Source organism: Anser brachyrhynchus, assembly GCF_964034855.1.
Source record: "Anser brachyrhynchus genome assembly, chromosome: 23".
Classification (NCBI taxonomy): Eukaryota; Metazoa; Chordata; class Aves; order Anseriformes; family Anatidae; genus Anser; species Anser brachyrhynchus.
The window spans coordinates 2,951,337-2,971,897 of NC_137716.1; the positions used below are offsets into that span (position 1 = coordinate 2,951,337).

Sequence of the window (20,561 nt, forward strand, 5' to 3'; positions counted from 1 at the left end):
GCCAGCTGGGGCCCTCCCGAGGGCATCGCTGCTGCGTGGGGCCCGGCCACCGAACGGCAGCAGCGGGGCCGCTGCGGGCAGCCCTGCCCAGGGCACGGACCCGAACCCGCGTGGCATCGCGGGGTGGCAGCGGGCTGAGCCACCCATCCCCGGGCTCAGCGTGTTTGCACAGCTGAGGCGGACTTGGGAGGCAACGAAGAGAGCAAGACCTTTGTCCAAGCACGTAATCATCCGCGAAAGCACCCCTTGGCGGGACATTACAGAGCTCTGGGCAACGGCCAAGCACTGCTCACGCTGCAGCAAGGCTTCCCCACGGCAGCGCTGGCCCCCCAAGCCAGAGTCCCTCCCGGGGGGGGGTTCCCCATCCCGCTCCCCTCCTCGCGGGCTGTCCTAGTCCTCGGCGGGCAGCCTGCAGCGTGGGAGCCGCTGCTGCGCCTCGGTGCGCACGTCGTCCTAGGGGAGAGACGGGGATGGGGAGGTCTGTGCCCCAAAGCTCGCACCACCCCATCCCGGACCCGAGCCCCGTCCTCACCACCCGGCAGAGCTGTCCCAGCAGCGGGACGAGGCGCAGCAGCTCCTCGTCCCCGGGGTCCCCAAACCACCTCGGCACCGGGATCCAGTTGGCAGCCTGGGGAGAGAGGGCGAGCGCTGGCCACGGGGCAGCCGTCACCGCCACGGGGCAAATGAACCCCCCGACACGAGAGCCAGCGCTGCCGGTACCTGGGAGGGGAAGCCCTGGATGGTGTGGTCCAGGGCCACCGTCTTGGCCAGGTCCCTGCCCAGCAGGGAGAGATCCTTCCAGTAGCAGCCGTGGGCGCAGAGGCAGTCCCGCTGGGAGAGGCAGCGCCTGCAGGGGGATGCAAAACCCATGGGGAGCAGCCCCGGCCACAGGAGTGCCCCCAGCAGGGTTTCTGTAAGGCCATCACCTGATCAGCTTCTTTTTGGGGTCCAGCACATCCAGGATCTTCTCAGCGTAGTCCTGCTTCGCTGTAGTGAAGATGAAGATCTGGGGAGAGCAGATGAAAGCCCCTGTGCAGGCTGCCCGAGCCCTCCCCACCCCGGTGCAGCAGCGCCCCCCGCCTGGCTCCACGCAGACCCCCGGGGAATTTGGGGCTCCAGGTACCTCGTAGGTCTTGGAAAGGCTCTCGAGGAACTGCTGCACGTGGGGACGCAGCTGCACGTGGACCTGCGAGGGAACAGCGTCTGCAGGCAGCCCCGAGCAGCCGCCGGCACCCAAGTCCTGACACCCAGCTCCCCGCTAAGAGCAGCGCCCCAGGGGACCCCGGCCACCCTCTCCCCTGGGATTTCAGCCCCTGGGGCTACAAGGGGAGGACGCGGGACCCAAACCCCCAGCCCCCTGCGGCCCCCACCCCAGCGCAAGGACGCCCACCTTGTAGGCATCGCCCTGGAAGGAGGTGGTGAAGGAGGCCACGGCACCCGGCAGCCGCCCGGCGAGCACGGAGGAGCAGACCAGGGTCCCCTCCTGCGGGACAGGAGGCAGCGTCAGGCCCAGCCCCAGCACCGTGACCCCCCCCCAAAACCCCCCCAGCTCACCAGCTCCAGGACCAGGGTGTGCTCCGGGGTGCTGCGGGTCCTGCGGGGGCCGGGCGTAGGGGGCGCGGGGAGCGGCCTGGCTGAAGGAAGGCAGAGCTTGGGCAATACAGGGGGGCCACAGAGACCCCCCCCCCAAACATACTCACAGGCTGGGGACAGCGGGGTCCTGGCACTCATCCGCGGGGAGCCCCGAGAAGTAGGCTCCCTTATAGCAGGGCTGCGATGGGGGGCTCTGGGGGGCTCCCAGCTCTGCGGCCCAGGGCTGCCCCCCTCCCCACGCAGGGACTACCCCACGGTGGAGGGGCTCACCCCTTTCCCCTGGGCAGAGGGAAGGGGACGCCAGGCTGCCACGCTCCCCACAGAACTGCAGCCTGGTCAGCCGCCGCCTCCCAGGGGTCACAGGCTCCGGGGGGGGACCCGGCACACGCTTGCCCCCATCCCCTCCTCTCTGCCGGCGAGCCCGGGGTTTGGTGGCCGAGAGCCCCAGGTCCCCGCTGCTCTCCCTGCGGGGCCTCTTTGCCCGGGGGGTGGCCATCCCCAGGACAGACGGACAGACAAATGGGGTGGGGGGGAACCTTCAGGGTGCCCGAAGCTGCCAGCGCAGAGCCCCCAGGCACTGATTAACGCTTGGGGACCCCCCAAGGACAAAGCAGCCCCCACCCAGGAATCTAGGTGGGATGGGGCGCTTTTATAGGGCACCTTTCTGCCCCCAATCACCCCAGCGTGCCCCTGCCCACGGTCGGAGCACCTGGCGCCACTCAGGCTGTACTGGGACCAGCTGGGGGAGCCCAGCCCTGCCCCAGTCCCCCCCCAGCTCAGCTCTGGCTCTCGGCCATCAACCACTGCCCCCCCTGGGGAGCCCCCGGCTTTTTTGGGAGAGCTCCAAAGGCCCCCTGGGGCGCACGGCACGGGCGCAGGGGGTGGCTGAGCCTACGGTGCCCCCACCCCATCCCCGCACGGGCCCCGCGGGGCGCAGCCAGCCCCGGGTTGGGTTACGGCCGGGGAAGGACCCGCGCGCCTCCAACGGAAGAGAGATAAGCGGCAGGTCCCCGGCCTCGAGAGGCACAGGCTGGCGGGATTCCATCGCGGGGACGGGGACAGGACGGGGACGGGGATGGGGACAGGGATGGGGACAGGGATGGGGACGGGGATGGGGACTGGTTGTTCCTGGGGCTCAGCACGGGGACACGGATGGCACCCCGGGGTGGGGAGCGCAAGGGACACCCCCTCTGCTTCTAGCCAGGAAAGGGATACACGGCACCTGAAGGATATATAGGTTTATTTTCTGCAAAAAAAAAATAAATTACCACCCTCCTCCTCCCCCCCCCCTGCAGCCAAATCACCCCTGAGGACAGCGAGGTGCCCAGCACGGGGCTCCGGGGGGTGCTGGCCCCTCCATGGCCTCGCAAAGGGCCGCAGAGGGACCCGCTGCGTGGCAGGAGGGGTCCCGGCCCCCCCGTGGCCCCCGGGGTCCCGCTGCCACCCCCCGGGTGATGGGGCCGGGGGCTCAGGGCGGCCGGGGCTGTGCGCAGTGCCGCGCTGCCTCCCGCACCAGCTGGTCCTCGCGGGGCGACCACGGGCGCGCGTAGCCGTCGCGCTGCAGCAGGATGCGGTTCAGCGTGTGCTCGTAGTTGACGTGGCGCCGCGCCATCAGCAGGTACTCGCGGCCCTCCAGGAGCTGGGGGCAGCCGCAGGCGTCGGGCACCCAGACGTACTCGCGCGGCACCAGCGGGAAGCGGTGCCGGTACGGCGTCTTCACCTGCACCTCGTAGCGCATCTCCTGCCCCACCGAGCGCCGCGCCAGGATCCGGGCTTGGAAGACTGCAGGGCCGGCGTGGGGCGGCCTGAGCTGGGCACGACCCCTGGCATCGCGCCCCCCCCAGCCCGCCCGGACCCCCCCCCCGGTGCTCACCGAAGTCGCTCTGGCAGAAGTGCCGGATGCGCTGGGAGCGTCCCTTGGGCGGCCGGCACCTCCCGCATCGCCCTGCGGTGGTAAAACTGCAGCAGCTTAGTGGGGAGAGGGGACGTGGCACCCCCAAACCTCCCCCTTCAATGGTGGGGGGGCCTTGTCCCATAAGGAGAGAGGGAGAACGCCAAGCTCTGGACGTTCAGGCCCCCCCCCAGGCTCCCCAGGTCCCTCCCCACAGCAGCGCCCGCGGCTGCAGGAGGGCACGGGGGACCCCGGGGGGGGGGTGGTGCAGGCACCTGCGGCAGCCCCGCCGCGGCCAGGGGGGTTTCTCGGTGGCAGCGGCTCTGTGGTGTGGCCCTGGGTCCTGGGGGGCGGTGTGGGGGCCGGGGGCTCTGCAGGCGGGGGGCTGCCGGCCCCCCGGGGCTGGGGCTGCCGCAGGGGGCTGGTGTCACCAGGCTGGGGGTGCCCACGGGGCAGCCAGAACTCGTACTCGATGCCGGGGTTGGGCTCCTGCAGCAGGACCTGCGCGAGGCAGGGGCAGAGCTCAGGGGACCGGCGGGGCCGGGGCCGGCTGCCTGCAGCCCCACGTCACCCCTGGGGTTCACCAGCACGTGGAGATCCTCGTCCGTGGGCCCCGCCGCCTCCAGGCTCTCGGTGCCGTCGGGGGTCCGGGCGTAGAGCAGCCGGGTGCCGGCCGCCTCGTACGGCCCCGGCCAGGCGATGGACCAGTCCCCGTTGAGCACGTAGCGCCCGTCGCTGGTCATCAGGGCTGCGGGAAGGAGCGTGTCCAGGAGCCGAGCACGGCCCCGGGACCCCCGCACTGGGCCGGGCAGGGTGGGGGCTGCCCGGGTGCTGGTGGCCCCCGGGAGGGCAGCGTGGGCCGGGGAGAAATCTGCTTTCATGTGAGGCTTGGCCTCGGTCCCGAGCTGGAGCCGAACCCTGATGTGCAAAATTCCCCAGGCCCCCAGGGAACGGGGTCCCGGCTGCATCGGGGACGGGGTTCTGGGGACGGGGGCCTGGTGCTGGTCCCATGGCAGCCAGCCCAGCCCCATTGCACCGGCCCCACTCCAGCACAGCCCTTCCCGAAACCCGTGTCTGTGCCCCAGGCCTGTTCCCAGCACCAGCTGGGACGGACTGGGACGGACTGGGAGGGGACGGGACGCGTCCTACCGAGGTAGTTGCGGCTCTTGTCTGTCACCCTGATGTTGGTGGCCCCAGCCGGGATCTTGGTCACGTTCACGTACCCAAAATAACCTGGTGGCGGGCGGGGAGTCAGGGCAGAGCCTGGGCACGGCCGAGGGGACGTCGTGGGGATGGGGGTGCCAGGGCTGGGACCCCCGCACGGGTGAACAACGGGGTGGTGGGAGGGGACTGGGCCCATTCGCTGGGACATGTGGGGCACCCTCATGGGTGTCATCGTCTCCACAGCCTGGCCAGGCACCCCATGGGCACTGGACGTGGACTAAGGGGTCCTGGGCGCACCCAGGGACCCCCAAACACCCATGGGGACCCCACGGACCATAGGGACACCCCAGAGATCCCCCCAGATGTGACTGGGGAGAGCTGAAAAAGGTCCTGGGGGACCCAGGCGATGCTTTGGGGACACAGACGGGACGGGGGGACAGGGGAGCCAAGAGCCAAAGCATTCACCCATGGAGGGGGCCGGGGCAATGGTTCATTCACCGGAGGGGGGCTCCGTGCCCTGGAAGAGCCGGTGCACCAAGAGGCACCCGTCCTGGCCGCCGCCGCACCGGCCGCAGGCGTGGGGCCGCGCGCCCGAGCCCAGGATCCCGTCGCAGCCGACGCTCTGAGGAGCCGAGAGGCGGCGTCAGGGCAGGGACTGGGGGTCCTGGGGGTCCTGGTGGTCCCGGGGGTCCCGTCCCCTCGCACACCCACCAGGCAGCGCCCGCCGACGCACAGCTCCGGGGAGTCGGGGCCGCAGCGGGTGCCGTCCAGCACCCGGCCGAAGGTGTAGTAGAAATTGTGCCCCACGGCCAGGCAGTTGAGGTCGCAGGCGTTGGGGGCTGCAGGAGCCAGAAGGGAAGGAGGGGACACTGGTTTTGGGGGTGGCAGCAGCCCCCGGTCCCGGCTGCACCACGGCCGGGGCATCCCGGTGGTGCTGCGCCCGCTGCCCTGGGGCTCACCTCCGTAGAAGGGCACCCAGCGGTACCGGGCCTGCGTGCCCGGGATGGGCTTGTCATCGTAGAGGGAGCACTGCATGGCGCGGAAAGGCACCGAGCCCCCGGGGCAGCCCTGCGGGAGTGGCAGGATGGAGCCCACGGGGCCAGGAGCACGGAGCCCGCGGGGTTGTGCCGCGCCGCGGCACGCTCACCTGGAGCTGGCAGAGCCGGTACTGCCGCGGGTCTCCCGTGCACGGCTCCTCTGTGGTGGATCTGCGGCCACAGCATCAGCAGGGCCGGGGCACAGCCACCCCGAGCAGCCCCGTGCCCCCTTGGGGACGTTCTGCGGGGCCGCGATGCCGAGCCATGGCCTGGCTGGGAGCACGGCCGGGAGCGGGGACCGCGATGTCCCGCATGGGGCCGTCTGGGGACGACCGGAGCCGGCACCCGCCTGCCTTCCCCGTCCCTCCCGCCCTACGACGAGGCTGAAACGGGGCCAGGGCCCCGCGTGGGGACGGGAGCTGCAGGAGCACGCCTGGAAGCGGTGGCAGAGCTGCGCCCCGATAGCACCCGGGCGCGCGGGGACACCGCGGGGACCACTCACCGCAGGCACCTCCGGGCGCGGAAGGCGACGCCGTCCCCGCAGGAGCTGGAGCAGGCGCTCCAGGGTCCCCAGGGCCCCCAGGCGCCCCGAGCCAGCTGCCGGCGAGGCCGAGCACGGGCAGGGGGCTCGGGGCCCCGCACCAGCACCTCCGGGGCTGAGCCCTGCGTGAAGGAAGGGGATATTTGGGGTCGGGGCTGGGGTGGCACGGTCGGACCAGCCCGGGGGTGCCCCCGCGCCCTCACCTGCGCGGTGCCGATGCCGCAGCCCAGGCTGAGCCAGGCCAGGAGCAGCACCCGCCACGGCCACCGGCGCCTGCGGGAGCGGAGAGCCTGAGCCCCTGGCTCTGGGGGCCAGCAGCAGCGTGTGGGGTGCCCCACGTCCCGGCAGCGGGGCCGCCGGTGCCACCGAGGGGGGCGGCCACCTCCGTGCGCCCCGCAGGGACCCCGAGGCGAGGGAGAAGGAGGCAGGAGGGAGTCAAGACGCAGCAGCCGGTGCAGGAGGGTCCCGGGGGCGCAGGGTGCGGTGCCTCCATCCCCTGAACGGCGCCGCCGAGGTGGGCGCAGCCGCGTGGGCGACGCCGTGCTCGCTACAGCAGCGGGCTCGGCGCAGCCCCACGGCAGCCACGGGGCCGTGCCGTGCCTCCGGGCCCCACGCGGCCCCGCTGCCTGCCGGGGCTGGCGGCGGCAGGATGAGACCTGCGCCGCGGAGGCGGCGGCGGGGCCGTGACTCAGTGTCGCGCCCTGGGCAGGATCCGGATCCGGCCCGGTGTGGGCAGGGCGAGGGGTACCGGGGGCCTGCCCCATGCCCTCCCCCCCCCCCCCCCCAAACGCCTGACCCCGAGCACCCCCAGTCCTGCCAGCTCCCCATAGCCCCACACCCCCCATAGCAGCCCCCAAGCGCCCCGGTTTCCCCGAGCACCCCGTGGCCCCGAACGACCCCATGGCCCCAAATCGCCCCGTGGCCCCGAAGCACCCCATAGGCTCGGGACCACCCCGTGGCCCCAGCGTTGCCCAGCACAGGGGTGCGGGGGGCCCCAGCCCTGCGGTGGGGAAGGGGCCGTGTCTGGGAATCCCCCCGCCGAGCCGGTTTCCTCCTGCTGAGCTGCGCCCACGGGGACCGGGGGGGCCACGAAGCTGCCGCGGGGGCACAAATCCCCTCCTGCCCCCCAAGCACCCACAGGGCTGGGAGCAGCACGGCAGGGCCCCCGAGCCCCCCAAATCTTTCGGCAGGGCTGGGGGGCGGCTCATGGCTCTGGGGGGGGGTCGGAGCCCAGCGAGGGGCTGGTGACGCCGCGGGACCGGGTGGGTGCCACGTGCCTCAGTTTCCCCGGGGCAAAGCAGAGCTCTGGGTGCCCGTGGGGCAGTGGGTGGGTCCCACAGCCCTCCCCCCCCCCCCAGCCCCCCAAGCAGAGCAGGGAAGAGGCCACGAGGGGTGAAGCAGAACGCGGGGGCTTACCCAGCGCCGTGGGGTCCCCCGAGGTGGGCACGGGGTGCCAAGCCGCCCCGGCTCCCCGGCACGGCCATGCCTCGCCCTGCTCTGGCACCCAAGGGTGCCGGCGGCTCAGTCCCGGCCCGGTGGCCCCGCGGTGGGGCCGGGAGGGTGGGCGGCAGCGCGGGGCCCCCCCGGACGAGCGGGCATCGCGTGCGCAGCTCCCCGGGGCGGCCGGCCGGGGCTCCCCTCCCGCTCGCCTCCCGTCCCTCCCCGCCGCGTTATTAATATCCAGCCCCAAAGGTGCGCCCAGCCCTCCCCAATCTCACGCTTAACCCTTGGGGGCCCACGGCGCACGAGGCTGCCGGGGGGGGGGGGACGGATGAGACGAGCCGGGGGGGCACCCAGGCTCGGTGGGGCTGCGGGGTGGGGGCGGAGGCGACCCCGACCCTGGGGGCTGCTGGAGGCGACGTGGGGTCCGGTGCACGGCGGGGTTGGTGTGAGCCGGGGGACGCGAGCGGGACACGTTCCCAGCACCCAGACGCCCCCCCCCCCATAAACACGGAGACCCCAACCCAGCAATCTGGGGGCGGGGGGGGCCCCGTGGCTCCATGGGGCAAGGCGCCAGCAGCCCCCGTGCCGGGAAGGGGACCCGGCCGTCCCCGCGGGCACCGAAGGGGATGCGCACGGGGGAGCAGCCTCAGCCCCCCACCCCAATACGCAGCCGCGAGCTGAGCCCCCCCCCCCTTCAGCACGATGGCCCTTGGGTGGCCTTGTCCCCCCCGTCCCCCCCCCCCCCTCCAGGGTGACCCCTCTCGGGCTGCGCAGCGCCGCGCGCACCGGCACGGCTCGGCACGCAGGGAGTTAAGGGCTGGGGATGTCCCTGGGGGGGCCACAGCTGCTGGCAGCCCCCGTGCTGGCCGCACGCCAGCCCCCCCCCGAACCCCCCCCCCAGCCGAGGCCCAGCTGCAGGCGCCGGGCAGGGAGCCCTGTGCTGGGGGGGGGGGGAGGACTGGGTGCAGCCCCCCCACGGTGCAAGCAGGACCCCAGGACCCCCATCCTCCCCATGGGGGGGGGGGGGGAGAAGCAGATGGGACCCCCCCCGCCCCTGGCCTCATCCTGCTCCAGGACCCTCCCGATACGTGGGAGGGGGGCTCCTGGGGGTTGGGTCCCCGCTCAGCACCCAGCAGCTGCCGTGGGACCTGTTGGAGAGGTCTGGGTGGGTCTGGGGTGTTGGGGGGGGGGGTTACCAAGGACCCTGGGGGGGTCTTGGGGTGCCGGGGGGGGGGGGGGGGGGCACCGGCCACAGCTGGGAAAGGGGCAGACGGAGAGGGGCCGCATCCAGCCCACGGCATCCCCAAATCCCCGGGCGCGAGCCGTCCCCAGGGGCTCTGTCCCAGCCTGGTGGCCCGAGCCGGGTCCCGCTGGGGTGGCAGAGCCCAGGGTGCTTGGTGCCCCCCCCCCCCCCCCCAAAGGGCCTTGCCCCCCCCCGGGTCCCGCAGCATCCCCGCACCCCACGGGGCAGCCCCAGGTGAGGCCAGCCCGGAGCCGAAGCGGTTACGGTGGCGCAAGAGGAGGGCGGCCGGGCTCGGGCGTCCCCGGGGGTGTCCCCGGGGGTGTCCCCGCGGCAGGGACGAGCGCAGGATGGCGGGGGGCGAGCTGCCCGGCCGCTACGTCGCCGACGAGGGCAGCGGGAGGCTCTTCAGGCGGGGACGGCTCCTGGGGGAGGTAAATGCCCGCCGGCACCACGCCGGCACCATCCCGCTGCCCCCAGCCGCGGGCACAACGCCCCCACGTCCCCTGACCCCGCCGGGGGGAAGGGGAAACTGAGGCAGGGAGGGCGCTGGGACGGAGCCAGGGCAGAGCAGGAGCCCGCGACCACCCCTCAGGGGAAGGATGCCGCCACGGGGGGCACCCAACGCCCGCGTCCTCCCCGCTGCCCCCTCTCGCTCCTCGCCTCGCCCCCGGGGGGGTGCCCGGCCCCGTGCTCCGTGGCCCCGGTGTCCCCGCAGGGGGCTTTCGGGCGCTGCTACCGGCTGACGGAGGTGGACAGCGGCAGGGTCTACGCCGCCAAGGTGATCCCACGGGCTCGGCTCGCGGCGCTGGGGATCGCGGAGAGGGTGAGTGCCGAGGGGAGCAGCCCCCAGGAGCCCCCCACACGCTGCCCCCGCTTCCCATCCCCACCTCCCCAAGGGCGCTGTGTGTGTGTGGGGGGGGTCTCCCCGCATCCAGCCCCGAGCACAGGGGTCCCCGGGGTGCTGCAGGTGGAGCGGGAGCGGGAGCTGCAGGGCCGCCTGTGCCACCGCCACGTCGTGCGCCTGCACGGGCACTTCGCTGACCGCGGCCACCTCTACCTGCTGCTGGAGCTCTGCGGCCAGGGGGTGAGCCAGAACCGGCCCCGAGGGTGGGTGGGTGGGGGGGAAAAACCCTGCTGGGGGGCAGCCCCAGGCCCCAAAGCAGCCCCTCGCTCTGTCCCCACAGTCCCTCGCCGACATCCTGCGGGCCCGGGGGACGCTGACGGAGCCGGAGGCGCGGTACTACCTGCGGCAGGGCATCGCGGGGCTGCGCTACCTCCACGGCCAGGGCGTCGTGCACCGGGACCTCAAGCCGAGTGCGTGGCGCTGAGCGGGGCCGGTGCTGAGCGGGGCCGGTGCTGGGCGAGCCGCGATCCCACTCGGCTGACGTCCTACCCCCCCCACCCCGCAGGTAACGTGCTGGTGACCGAGAGGATGCAGGTGAAGATCGGGGACCTGGGGCTGGCTCGGCAGGAGGCGGCGGGCGGCCGGTGCTGGGGGTGAGTGTGGCTCTGAGCCGGGCAGGGGTCCCGGCACGGCGCGGGGCTCATCCTGCCCTCCCGCAGGGTGCTCTGCGGGACGCCCAGCTACATGGCCCCGGAGGTGGTGGACCGCAAGGGCCACGGCGTGCCCTCGGACGTCTGGGCCCTGGGCTGCGTCATGTAAGGTGGGGGGACCCGGCGGGAGGGCAGGGGGTGCTCCTGGCCCCGCTGAGCACCCGGACGGACCCCCCCACACACCCAGGTACACGGTGCTGACGGGGAGCCCCCCGTTCCCGTTCGGGGCAGCGGGGCAGCAGGAGCTGTACAGGCGCATCCGCGCGGCGCAGTACCCGCTGCCCGCCCGCCTCTCGCCCCAAGCCCGAGCCCTCCTGGGGCGCCTGCTGGTCCCCGAGCCCGCGGCACGAGCCAGCCTCGGGGAGGTGCTGGACCACGGCTTCTTCACCCAGGTATAAGGCTGGGGGGGGCTGGGGGGGGGACACACGACAGCCCTGGTGGCCCCCGGAGATGGGGAGGCCGGGGGAAATGGCCGCCTCTCGCCCCCCAGGGCTTCACGCCGGACTCACTGCCGCCCCACGCCTGCCGCGCGGTGCCCGTCTTCTGCCTGCTGCGGGGAGCTGCCGCGGCGCTGGCGCGGCGCTGGGTGCGCTGGGAGCAACTGGGACGCAGCCCCCCGGCCCCCAAGGAGCAGCTTCCTGGGCCGGGGCTCAGCCCCGCGGCGATCCGCTCGGGAAAACCTTTATTGGTGCTAGGAACCGTCTAAAATTCCAGTCATGGGAACAAGCAGGGCGGGACGGGACCAGTACGCACGGCACACACACACCAGTTTGCCCTTAGAAAAGGTTAACAGGAAAAAAATAAAACAAAACAACAACCAACGGGACCTCTCTTCCCCGACGGGATGGGGACGGGGACGAGGGGACGGGGACGAGGTGCAGCTCCGGGAAGCCTGGTGCAGGACAGCTTCCGTTCCTCGGGCTGAGCCCCGAGAAGAGCAGCGCTTACCCCCTGGGGGGGCACAGAATTGGCCCCCCCTCTGCCTGCAAGCAGCTTTCGGCAGCACCTCTCCCTGCACGGGCACCAGCAGGAGTTACCGGGGCGGGGGGGGAGGGACGGCGTTAGTGGGGGCCTGGGGGCAGGAGGGAGCAAAAAGTGCGCGGTCTCCCTCTCCAGTTCTCTCCCTGGAGAGAAGAGGGCTGAAAGAAAACCCTGAAAGCTCAGTAAAACGTGACATTTAAAACACCCACAGCGTGGCCCCGGCAGCGGCCAGCCCCCGGGACGCTCGCCTATGTCTAAAACGCAGAGGGGAGGGGAAAGACAAGATGCCTGCGGCGGCCCCGGCCGGCACCACGGAGCCGCTTCACTGCCTAGGGCCCCGGCCACGTCAGCGCAGGGTGACCCCGGTGGCCCCGGCCTTGCCCCGTCACCTGGGGGGCCGGGGAGGGAGGTGACAGCGCGAGGTGCCTGGCACGGAGCGAGCCCGAGGCTGGAGGTGGGGTGGGAACGGGGAGAAAAATCACCTAAAAGGGGAGCCGGGGCGCCTGGCTGGAGGCAGGGAGGGTGAGGACTGCCCTCGGTGCCCACCACCTACGGCAGAGAGGAGAAACCCCTCACTGACGGGTGCTGGGAGCAACCCTGGGGGGGGTCCTCAGCTCTCCGGGGAAGCTGCCCTCCTCTCCCTGCCCTAGAGGCGCACTTTTCCCTGCAGTTCCTACAAAAAGCAGGAGCCCAGGCCCAGCAGCAAAGCCAGAAATCAGCCCCTGCCCCGGGGTTCAGCGCTGCGGACTCGCAGCCCCAGGAGCTTGGGCACCGCAGCGCCAGGAACGGCAGCGCTGGGGCTGTGAGCTCAGAGCAGGGGGGGGGCTCGGCACGGGCCCTGCACCCCCGGGCACGGTTCTGGGGCCTTCTCGTGGCCGGGGCGGGGGGCAGGAAGCCCCCGGCTGCTCCCAAGGCCGGCGAAGGGGCTGGCTGCTGGCCCCCGGCTCGGCGCCGCACCCAGAGCCCAGCCGCTGGCGGTCCCTGCCCTGGCACGGCGCCCGCTCGGTATTTTTATCCCAGGCATCTGCCTTGTTTGAAGCCGCCTGCTTTTTTTTTCCTTTTTTTTCCACGGCCCACCCCTGTCCCACCCTGGCTTAGGGGTGACAGCAATAGCTGCACGCCCTGCTGCCGTGGCCTGAGCCCAGAAGGCGTCCGTCAGCTGCCCTAAGACGGCCCCGGGGGCCCAGCGGCTCCGAAGGCAAGAGCCACGCACAGCAGACCCCTTGTTCAGGAGGCGTTTGAGGGGCTGAGGGCAGGACGTTCCGGTAAATGCAACCATTTTTAAGGTCTCCCCTTCTTTATTCCACAGCTGCCCAAAGACGGGGAGAGCCAGGCTCCTAACACAGCTCCCTCCGGCCATTTGTTTTGTGCTCAAAGTCTGCCCTGGGCACAAAACAAGCCAAGCCCTGGGGGAAGCCTCGTTTGTTAAAAAGAAGGAATTTAAAACAAGGATTCTTAAAACAGGGATTCAGGTTTGCTACCTCCTCTCACCCTCCTCCCGGCTAACGATGCGGCTGAAACTCACCCTTGTGCAGAAACCGGGTTCAAAGTTCAGCCAATTTTGGGGGGCTAGCGCCAGCCCCATCCCCTTTTTTGGGGGGTGGGTGGGTGACAAAGGGGATTTAATTCCCTTTGCAGAGCTGTCACTGCAGAGCCCTGGCCCTCGGAGCAGGATCCTGGAGGAACAGCTCCCGGCGGGGCTGGCCCTGGCCGCGTTGGGATGTACCGGGTGTCGTAGACAAGGAGCTGGCTCGACTCCGACGGGCCGGAGCAGTTTCTTAGCAGGCCGAAGGCAGCGAGTTGCTCTCCACCTTCAGTCCTTTGCTGGCCAGGAAGGCGTCCTGCTTGGGCTCGCGGCCCAGGAACTTCCTCAGCATGTCGGAAGCGTCCAGGGAGCCGCCGGGATGCAGGATGCAGTTCCTGTAGTCCATACCCACCTGCACGGAGAGACAGGGGCGCGTGTAGGACGCCCGCCCGCCCGCCTCGCTGCTCCCCGCTCCCACCTCTCAGCCAGGGGAGGCAGCGCCCGCGGTGAGCCCCGAGCCCGGCCCCGCGGGACGTCCCCCCCCTACCTTGCAGTTCATGATCCCCTCCTGCTTGAAGCGCGTGTGGAACATGTCCATGGAGTACACCTCGCTCCAGAGGTAGCCGTAGTACTGGGCATCGTAGCCTCCAGCCAAGTGGCCAAAGGTGGCCGGCATGTTTGTACCTTCGCAGCAGAGGAAGGAAAGGGAAGGGGGGCGTTAACGGGAAGGGCTGCTGGAACTGCTCGTGGAAAAAGCCCTCCGGGCTGTAAATGTGTCACGGCAGGCACTGTGTCGGCTTGCTCGCAGTGACGGGGGAAACAGGGAAGGACTTTCCAGTTATTTTTGTTTGGTTTTAGCCCTGCTCTTCCGGGAGTCAGCGAAACCCAGCTCCGCTGAGCCAGCCCGAGGCCCCGGCCTTGAAAGGGACCCGCTGCGTGAGCGGGACCCTCAGCACAGCCCCGCGTACCTGGGGTGGCGGGGACGCCCAGCACCTCCTCGCACAGCTGGGCGAACACCTCCACGGGGTCAGCCTTCGTCTGGGTGTGCAGCGCCTGGTCCACCTTGGCCAGGACGATCTGACGCAAGTTGAACAGCCCTGTTCCGGGAGGAGGAGGCGAGCTGAGGCCCGGGGGCCCGAGGGCTCCCAGTTCTCCCCACACCCGATTTCAGAACCACTTCCCCGGACCAGACCGTCCAGAAGCTCCCGCTCAGGCTGCAGCTGCACCTCCCTGGGCACCTCCTGTCACCTCACCTTTGGGCTTCCCAGGTTAACAGCGAGGAGATGTGGTTCCTTCCTCCCAGCCCTCTGTCCCCACAGACAAAGCCTTTACCCTAACCATCGTGACCAGCCAGGGCACTAAGGGTCCCCCTTCCTGTCCCCACAAGCAGGGGACACCAAGGCAAGGCTCTGTCCTTGCTGGGAACAGCGCGCAGCCTTTGCTCCCCAAAACCCTTCGTCACCGGCTCCCACCTGTGTTTGCCTGCCGGGATTTAATGAGCTTCTCCAGCAGCTCGTCGGGGATGGGGCTTCCAGTTTTGTAGTGCCTGGACATGCGCAGCAGCGGCTCCTTCTCCCACACCCAGTTCTCCAGCATCTGCGACGGTGCCTCGACAAAGTCCCGCTCCACGTGCGTCCCGCTGAACATGGCAAACTCCGCCTAGGAGATGTCAGACCGTCAGCAGAGCCGGCTCAGAGCAGGGCATCACTTAACCCCAAAAAGTGAGCACAACGGAAAAAGGTAACAAACCCTTCCCCTGCCGGGCCTCACCTGAGAGCACAGCTGGTGCATGACGTGCCCGAATTCGTGGAAATAGGTCTCCACCTCATCGTGCTGCAGCAGGGAGGGTGCGTCCGGCGTGGGCTTGGTGAAGTTGGCCACCATGGCAGCCACCGAGATCTGCCGGCTGGAGTCTGGCAGGAGGCAGCCCGGCTGCAGGCCGAAGCAGGCTGCGTGCCCGTACTTTCCCTCCCTGGGCCGGGAAGAAAGAGGTGGCTGTTCCGTGGATGATCCCGGGGAGCCAGCCCCGAGCTCCCGGGCAGGGCCCCGAGCTCTGCCCAGAGCAGCAGCCCCTGGCGGTGCCGTGACTCACGCAGAGCCAGCACTCCCAGGACAGCCCTGCCCGCGTCTGCAACCCTCCCTCCACCACAACCATGCAGCGGGGAGTAGGACACCCCCTTCTCTTCCCCAGGCGCACGGCAGGCTCCTGTCCCACCGTCCCACCCCTCCTCCCTCCCTTGGCTGGCCCCAGGCCTCACCGCGGGTACAGATCCAGGTAGAATTTGCCGATGGTCTCCCCGGAGGAGGCGTCCTTCACCGTGTACAGCTGGACGTCCTCGTGCCACACCTGAGCCTTCTCTTCCAGGTGGAAGGTGAGCCCCAGCAGCTCCTGGTAAATGGCCAGCAGGCCCGTGGTGACCACCTGCATGGGGAAGTACTCCTTCAGCAGATTCTGGTCCACGCTGTACTTGGTCTCCTCCACCTGGTTCATGTAGTAGCGCATGTCCCAGGCATTGATGCGGTTGTCGAACTCCAGCCCTCGCTTCTCGCACTCTTTCTTCTTCAGGTCCAGGATCACGGCCCGCTCCTTCTCCCCAAGGGGTTTCAGCTTCTGGGCCAGCTCATCTGGAAGAGCACAGAGGGAAGGTTGGGGACCAGGGCTGAGAGCAGCCCCCCCAGCCCAACGGAGCCCACTTCTCCCCTCCACAGCCAGGCGCCGTACCCAGGAACGTGGCCACCGTCCTGCTGCTTTTCGCCATGTTCATCTCCAGCACAAAGTCCGCGTGGGTGCTGAAGCCCAGCAGGCTGGCTTTCTGAGCCCGCAAGTCCACCAGCTCCTTGAGGATCAGGCAGTTCTCCTGCAACGTGAAGGAGCAAAGCTCAGCACGAAACGGGGCACACAAGAAAGCAAGCGCGAGCCCCGGCGTGGAAATCAGCACAAGTCCCAGAACAGCCCCCTTCAGTGCCTGGTAAATTCAGAGTCTTTCACAGGACCACAGCCAGGCAACCCCTTCCCGCATGTGCTGAGCGAGGCCCAGCTGTCACAGCTTGCCCTAACTCTTTATCTCCTCCCCAGCTCTGAGGACTCTACAAGCAGCAGGTCTCCGTCTCCCCGAGGATGCCATCGCCCTTCCCAGGGAGCTGGGGGCACTGAGGCTTCTCTCCACGGGACGAGATCTGCCCAGGGAAAAGTCCTGGCGGGCGTTCCTGCGGGCCCTGCTGGCAGGCAGCGAGGCCACCTACCTCTTTGCACCTGGAGTTGAACATTTCTTCCACCTTCCTCCTCGTCTCAGGCACGTAGCACTTCTTCAAGAGAGGGAAATAGTGCGGGTACTTCAAGGTGACCTTCAGCTTGCCGTCCTCTGTCTTCTCCAGGGAGTTGAGGAAGTCCTCGGGGAGCCCCCCTGAGAAAAGAGCACGCAGCTGACAGAGAGCCCAAGCCTCTCCCGAAATACCAGCTCTGGGCACAGAACGGGCTCTTGCTCCTTGGCCAGAGCAACCCCAGGGCTTAAATTCCTGCACAGCTGCAGGAACGCTGCAGGAACACCCTCTTTTACCTCCACCCTAGAGCAGAGAAAAGCCCCTGGGTGGCCTCGTCGGGCCCAAAACGGGGTGGGCTCAGCTGCAGCACGAACCAGGCCCCGAAGCCCAGGAGAAATGAGCCCGAGGGCTCCGTACCTAGTTCCTCCTTCGAGAAGGGCAAGTAGGTGGTGTCCTCGTTGAGGTTCTTGTTGAAGTCTATGCAGAGGACGCTCAGCTTTTTCTTAATAGCTTTGATTTTCTTTAAAGTATAGAAAAAAAGAAAAAGTCAGTCCAAATGGGAAAGTCAAGCGGCGCCGTTCATGGTCCCCAGCCAGCAGCCTGCCTGCTGAGTCGCCCCCTGGTCTGCACTTGGCTTTTCTTCAACTGCAACGCTGCAGAATTAACTGCACGCAGGCACGGAGCTCTCGGGCTGGAACAGGCTCCCTTTGATCCCACCTGGTGGGAACGCAGCCACCTCAGCACCGTCCCGAACACCTCCTGCCGGCTCAGGAGCTGCAGGTGTTTCAGCAGCGACCTCCCCTGCCCTCATTTCATCTCGCTTTCTCTTCTGTTTTTAATTCAGGCTCCTTCACTGAGCCACGATAAGAGGGAGACGCGAGGGGGACGCCCTCCCCGCTGCCCCCACGCCTGCTGCTGCAGCTTCTCGGGAGCCGGAGGCTCCCGATGTCAGCCCCGTGGCGTGACGTTATCCCCACCCAAGAGAAGGGAAAAAGAGGGGCAGGGAGACATCGCCCGGCGTGCCCAAGGTCACACGGATCAGGAGCGAGCCTCAGGCCTCTCTGCTCCAAGGCTATGCTGCCCCACCAGCCCTGCGAGGCGTCCTCCACACGCATTTACTTTGAGCTCTGTGGTCTCACCTCCTGCGTTTCCTCAGGGAGATGGAGCCCGTTCCTCTTGCCCAGTTTGATCAGCCTCTCCAGGTACCTCTTTGCTTCGGGCTTCAGCGAAGCGCTCTCCGCTTTCTCCTGGAAAACAAAACCCATGAGCACAAGAAGCCACGGGATGAGGTGCCCCCGCGCAGCTCTGCAGGGGGCTGGGGAGAGTCGTGGGCTGCAGAACCGGCCCGGAGCAGACAGAAACACACCACGCTAAGGCTTTGGTGCATTAATTCTATCGGGCTGCTTTAAACGTCTCACCTTTATGCCACGCTAAAGCCCCTTTTGGGGCATTACCCAGCCCCTCTCTGAGCAGGGCAGGCTGGGTCACTTCTGCCTTTTTACCAAAGAAAGAATCGAGACTTTGGGTGTGTGTGGGGGGGTCACAGCCCTCAAATCCCAACCCCCAGCTCTCACAGCCCTCAAATCCCAACCCCAAAGTTCTCACTAAAAGCTGGAGCATACAACTATCCAATTCCAGACCCTGTGCCGTTTATTTCTAGGGCCTGGTACAAGGGAATAGGACCGCTTGTAATTCCAAGAGGCTTCTGATCCCCGCTTGGAGGCATCCTGCTCCCCAGCACGCACACCTGCAGCCAGACGATCCTCTGGTACACGTCCTGCCTCATGCTCATCTCCACGTCGAACTCCGAGAGCTTCTTGTCAGCCTCGGTGCTCGCTGCGCGGATGTCTTTGCAGGGAGAGACGTGCTGGGGGAAGTCCAGCATGTTCCGGCGGACTGGAAAGAGAGCAGGCATTTCAGCAGAGGCAACGAGAGCCGCGCGATGCAGAACTGCCCACGGGTGGGAGCACACACGGCGAAGGTGTTAATTAGGGGCTCGTCTGACAGCCCCGCAGCCTGAGCCAGCTGCCCGCGCGAGGGGAGAGCGAGGGAGCTGCCGCCCTCAGACAAAACCGGAGCCACCCTTGCCGAGCCCGCACCCCCCTCCTTCGCTGCCCTTGCTGCTGCCCAGCGGTTTCCCTCTACGCTCTGTCTTCCGCACGAAACTTGCATGAATTTCGTGCGCGTGATGCCCCGGCTCTCTCGCTGCTACCAACTGCCTGGGGAACCACAAGGCTTTTACGGCGCAGACGGCACCGCTGTGTCCCCATCCCTCAGGGAACCGGGGCGCGCCCTCGCTGCAGCCGCCTCTCGGACGCCGCCGTGCCCCAGGTGAGCTCTGCCCCAGCTGATTTCATCTCGGAAGCTAACAGAGCGAAACGCTCCCTGCCTCCAGGCCTCGAGCAAGACAACCGCAGCAGGCAGGCGCCGCCCTGCGGGCACCAGCTCCCTCCACGCAGCAGGAGGGGAGCGGGCGTCAGGTAGCTGAAGCCCGCACCACCGACCAAAAAAACCATCACGTTGCTTTACACACAATCCCTAAATTGACAGCAGCATTCGGACAGACACGACGCAGATATTTATCCGCTGCCTTAGGGAAGGAGTTGGAGAAAAGCTGGAGATTTCTCAGATTTCTGCCAACGCACGACTCCTCCTTCCTGCTAATGCACTCGGACGTAAAAAGGAGCAGGCAGCCCTGAAAACCCAGCTGGAGCCCCGCAGACCTTCCTGCTGCCAAAGCAGCCAAGCTGCCAAGGTGCCGGCCTCATTTTAGATTCACGTTTCTGTTCCAGATCTCGTTTTTTTTTTTTTATTTGTACTCGTATCTAGCCGCGTAAACATTAACTGGAAGGAAAACACACCGCCGAGAGCGAGGGATTCACGGGGAGACAGAAAGAGACGACAGCGCGGAGCCCCCCTCCCAAAAAAAAACCAAAAAAAAAAACGATTATTAAGACGCAGATTTCCAGAAAGCCAGCACGCGTCCTCCGGATACGTACCCGTGTACTCCACCTCCACGTCGGCCAGGGCCTTGAGGGTGTTCTCGTAGGACACCTCTCCCCGCTCCTGGGCGCCCACGCGGTCATACACCACCTTGGTCCTCTCGGTGAGCTCGGCGGCCATGCGCTCGATCTGCTCGGCGCTCAGGTCCCAGCGCAGCTGCTCGGCCACCAGCCGCGGGGCCTGGCTGTCCACCACGCTGCCTGGGGAAGCGCAGAGAGACCCCCCCCCCGGTGACACGGCCGCCCGCGGCCCGGGACGAGAGCCGAGAGCAGGCCGGGCACGGAGACGGTGCCGGCAGCTTCCCGGGGGGAGCGGGGAGATCCCGGGGGGGGCACTGGGGACCCTCCCGGTTAGGAGGGCTCGGTGGTGGAAACCTGCCGCCTGCCCCGCTGGGACCGGGGGGTTGGGGGTGGCTGGAGCATGGCAGGGACCCCCCGTCCTCACCGGGACCCCCCCGTCCTCACCAGGATGCCCCTCCTTGACCTTACCGGGCTCCCCACCCCGTCCTCACCAGGACCCCCCTCCCTCGCTGAGACCCTCCCCAGCCTCCCCCCGTCCTTACCAGCTCCCCCTCCCCGTCTTTACCGGGACGCTCCCGCCCATACCGGGCTCCCTCCCCTGTCCTCACCGGGACCCCCTGCCCGTCCTTCCCAGGACCCCCCCAGCCTCACCGGAACACCCCCCTCGTCCTTACCGGGGAACCCCCTCCCGGCCTCACCTCACTGCCCCCTCTCCCTCCCCCAGGCCTCACCGGGACGCCCCCCCGTCCTTACCGGGAACCCCCCCCGAGCCTCACCGGGACCCCCCTGTCCTTACCGGGACCCCCTGGGACCTTCCCCAGGCCTCCCTCCGTCCATACCGGGACCTTCCCCCAACCTCACCGGGACCCTCCCGCCCATACCGGACCCCCCCACACACCCTGTCCTTACCGGGGACCCCCCCCCACACCCTGTCCTTACCGGGGACCCCCCCCCTCGGCCTTACCGGGACCCCCCCGGTGCCCCCAGCCCCGGTGCCCCCCGCCAGCCCCCGGCCCCAGCCCCCCGGCCCCGTGCCGTTACCGGTGGGGGGCGCCATGCCGCGCTCCGGGACCCCGCTGCCGCCGCCGAGGCCGCGAGGAGGCCGCGAGGACGCCGGGCCGGCCCCGCGCACCGAGCATGTGCCGCGGGCAGCGAGACGGGCGGCGGGGGGGGGGGCAGAGCGGCCGCGCCAGGGGCATGCTGGGATCGCGGAGGACCGCGCCGCTCCCCCCCCCCCCTCCCCGTCATTTCTCCCCACTCCGGGACCGGAGAAGGGCCGGGAAAAGGCCCCGGCCCCCCCCTTCA

General features: G+C 68.9%; 4 protein-coding genes across 7 annotated transcripts; 1 reads left to right on the forward strand and 3 right to left on the reverse strand.

Annotated features, from left to right (window-relative positions):
• Positions 1–76: 76 nt before the first annotated feature.
• LOC308181974 (CTD small phosphatase-like protein 2-A) lies at positions 77–2,644 on the reverse strand. Of its 4 annotated transcripts, none has more exons than XM_080565870.1 (8): positions 1,701–2,644; positions 1,555–1,594; positions 1,391–1,483; positions 1,124–1,186; positions 927–1,006; positions 721–847; positions 533–628; positions 77–453 (listed from the first exon to the last, which is right to left on the reverse strand). In XM_080565870.1, the coding sequence occupies exons 1-8, from the start codon at positions 2,087–2,089 to the stop codon at positions 391–393; spliced, it is 951 nt and encodes a 316-aa protein (XP_080421996.1). In that variant the 5' UTR covers positions 2,090–2,644; the 3' UTR covers positions 77–390. The 4 variants fall into 4 exon arrangements, with proteins under 4 accessions (XP_080421996.1, XP_080421998.1, XP_080421997.1 ...); XM_080565872.1 differs by having other exon boundaries at positions 84–453; positions 1,555–1,634; positions 1,701–1,864; XM_080565869.1 differs by having other exon boundaries at positions 95–453; positions 1,555–1,630; positions 1,701–2,637.
• Positions 2,645–2,816: 172 nt separating this feature from the next.
• ADAMTSL5 (ADAMTS like 5) lies at positions 2,817–7,903 on the reverse strand. The gene is made up of 12 exons (XM_080565868.1): positions 7,643–7,903; positions 6,430–6,499; positions 6,188–6,348; positions 5,796–5,856; positions 5,608–5,716; positions 5,360–5,487; positions 5,147–5,270; positions 4,634–4,717; positions 4,069–4,232; positions 3,760–3,985; positions 3,467–3,538; positions 2,817–3,375 (listed from the first exon to the last, which is right to left on the reverse strand). Exons 1-12 carry the CDS (start codon positions 7,708–7,710, stop codon positions 3,062–3,064), a joined length of 1,581 nt encoding a protein of 526 aa, XP_080421994.1. The 5' UTR covers positions 7,711–7,903; the 3' UTR covers positions 2,817–3,061.
• A 323-nt stretch (positions 7,904–8,226) lies between these two features.
• LOC308181893 (uncharacterized protein) lies at positions 8,227–13,036 on the forward strand (the record flags this gene model as incomplete). The annotated part of the gene is made up of 3 exons (XM_080565688.1): positions 8,227–8,251; positions 9,152–10,226; positions 10,322–13,036. 3 exons carry the CDS (start codon positions 8,227–8,229, stop codon positions 10,323–10,325), a joined length of 1,104 nt encoding a protein of 367 aa, XP_080421814.1. The 3' UTR covers positions 10,326–13,036.
• THOP1 (thimet oligopeptidase 1) lies at positions 12,726–20,475 on the reverse strand. Its single transcript, XM_080565873.1, has 13 exons — positions 20,298–20,475; positions 19,233–19,436; positions 17,981–18,129; positions 17,373–17,480; positions 16,651–16,753; positions 16,216–16,376; positions 15,695–15,830; positions 15,231–15,597; positions 14,743–14,944; positions 14,445–14,631; positions 13,941–14,069; positions 13,520–13,656; positions 12,726–13,384 (listed from the first exon to the last, which is right to left on the reverse strand). The coding sequence occupies exons 1-13, from the start codon at positions 20,311–20,313 to the stop codon at positions 13,226–13,228; spliced, it is 2,058 nt and encodes a 685-aa protein (XP_080421999.1). The 5' UTR covers positions 20,314–20,475; the 3' UTR covers positions 12,726–13,225.
• Positions 20,476–20,561: the final 86 nt, after the last annotated feature.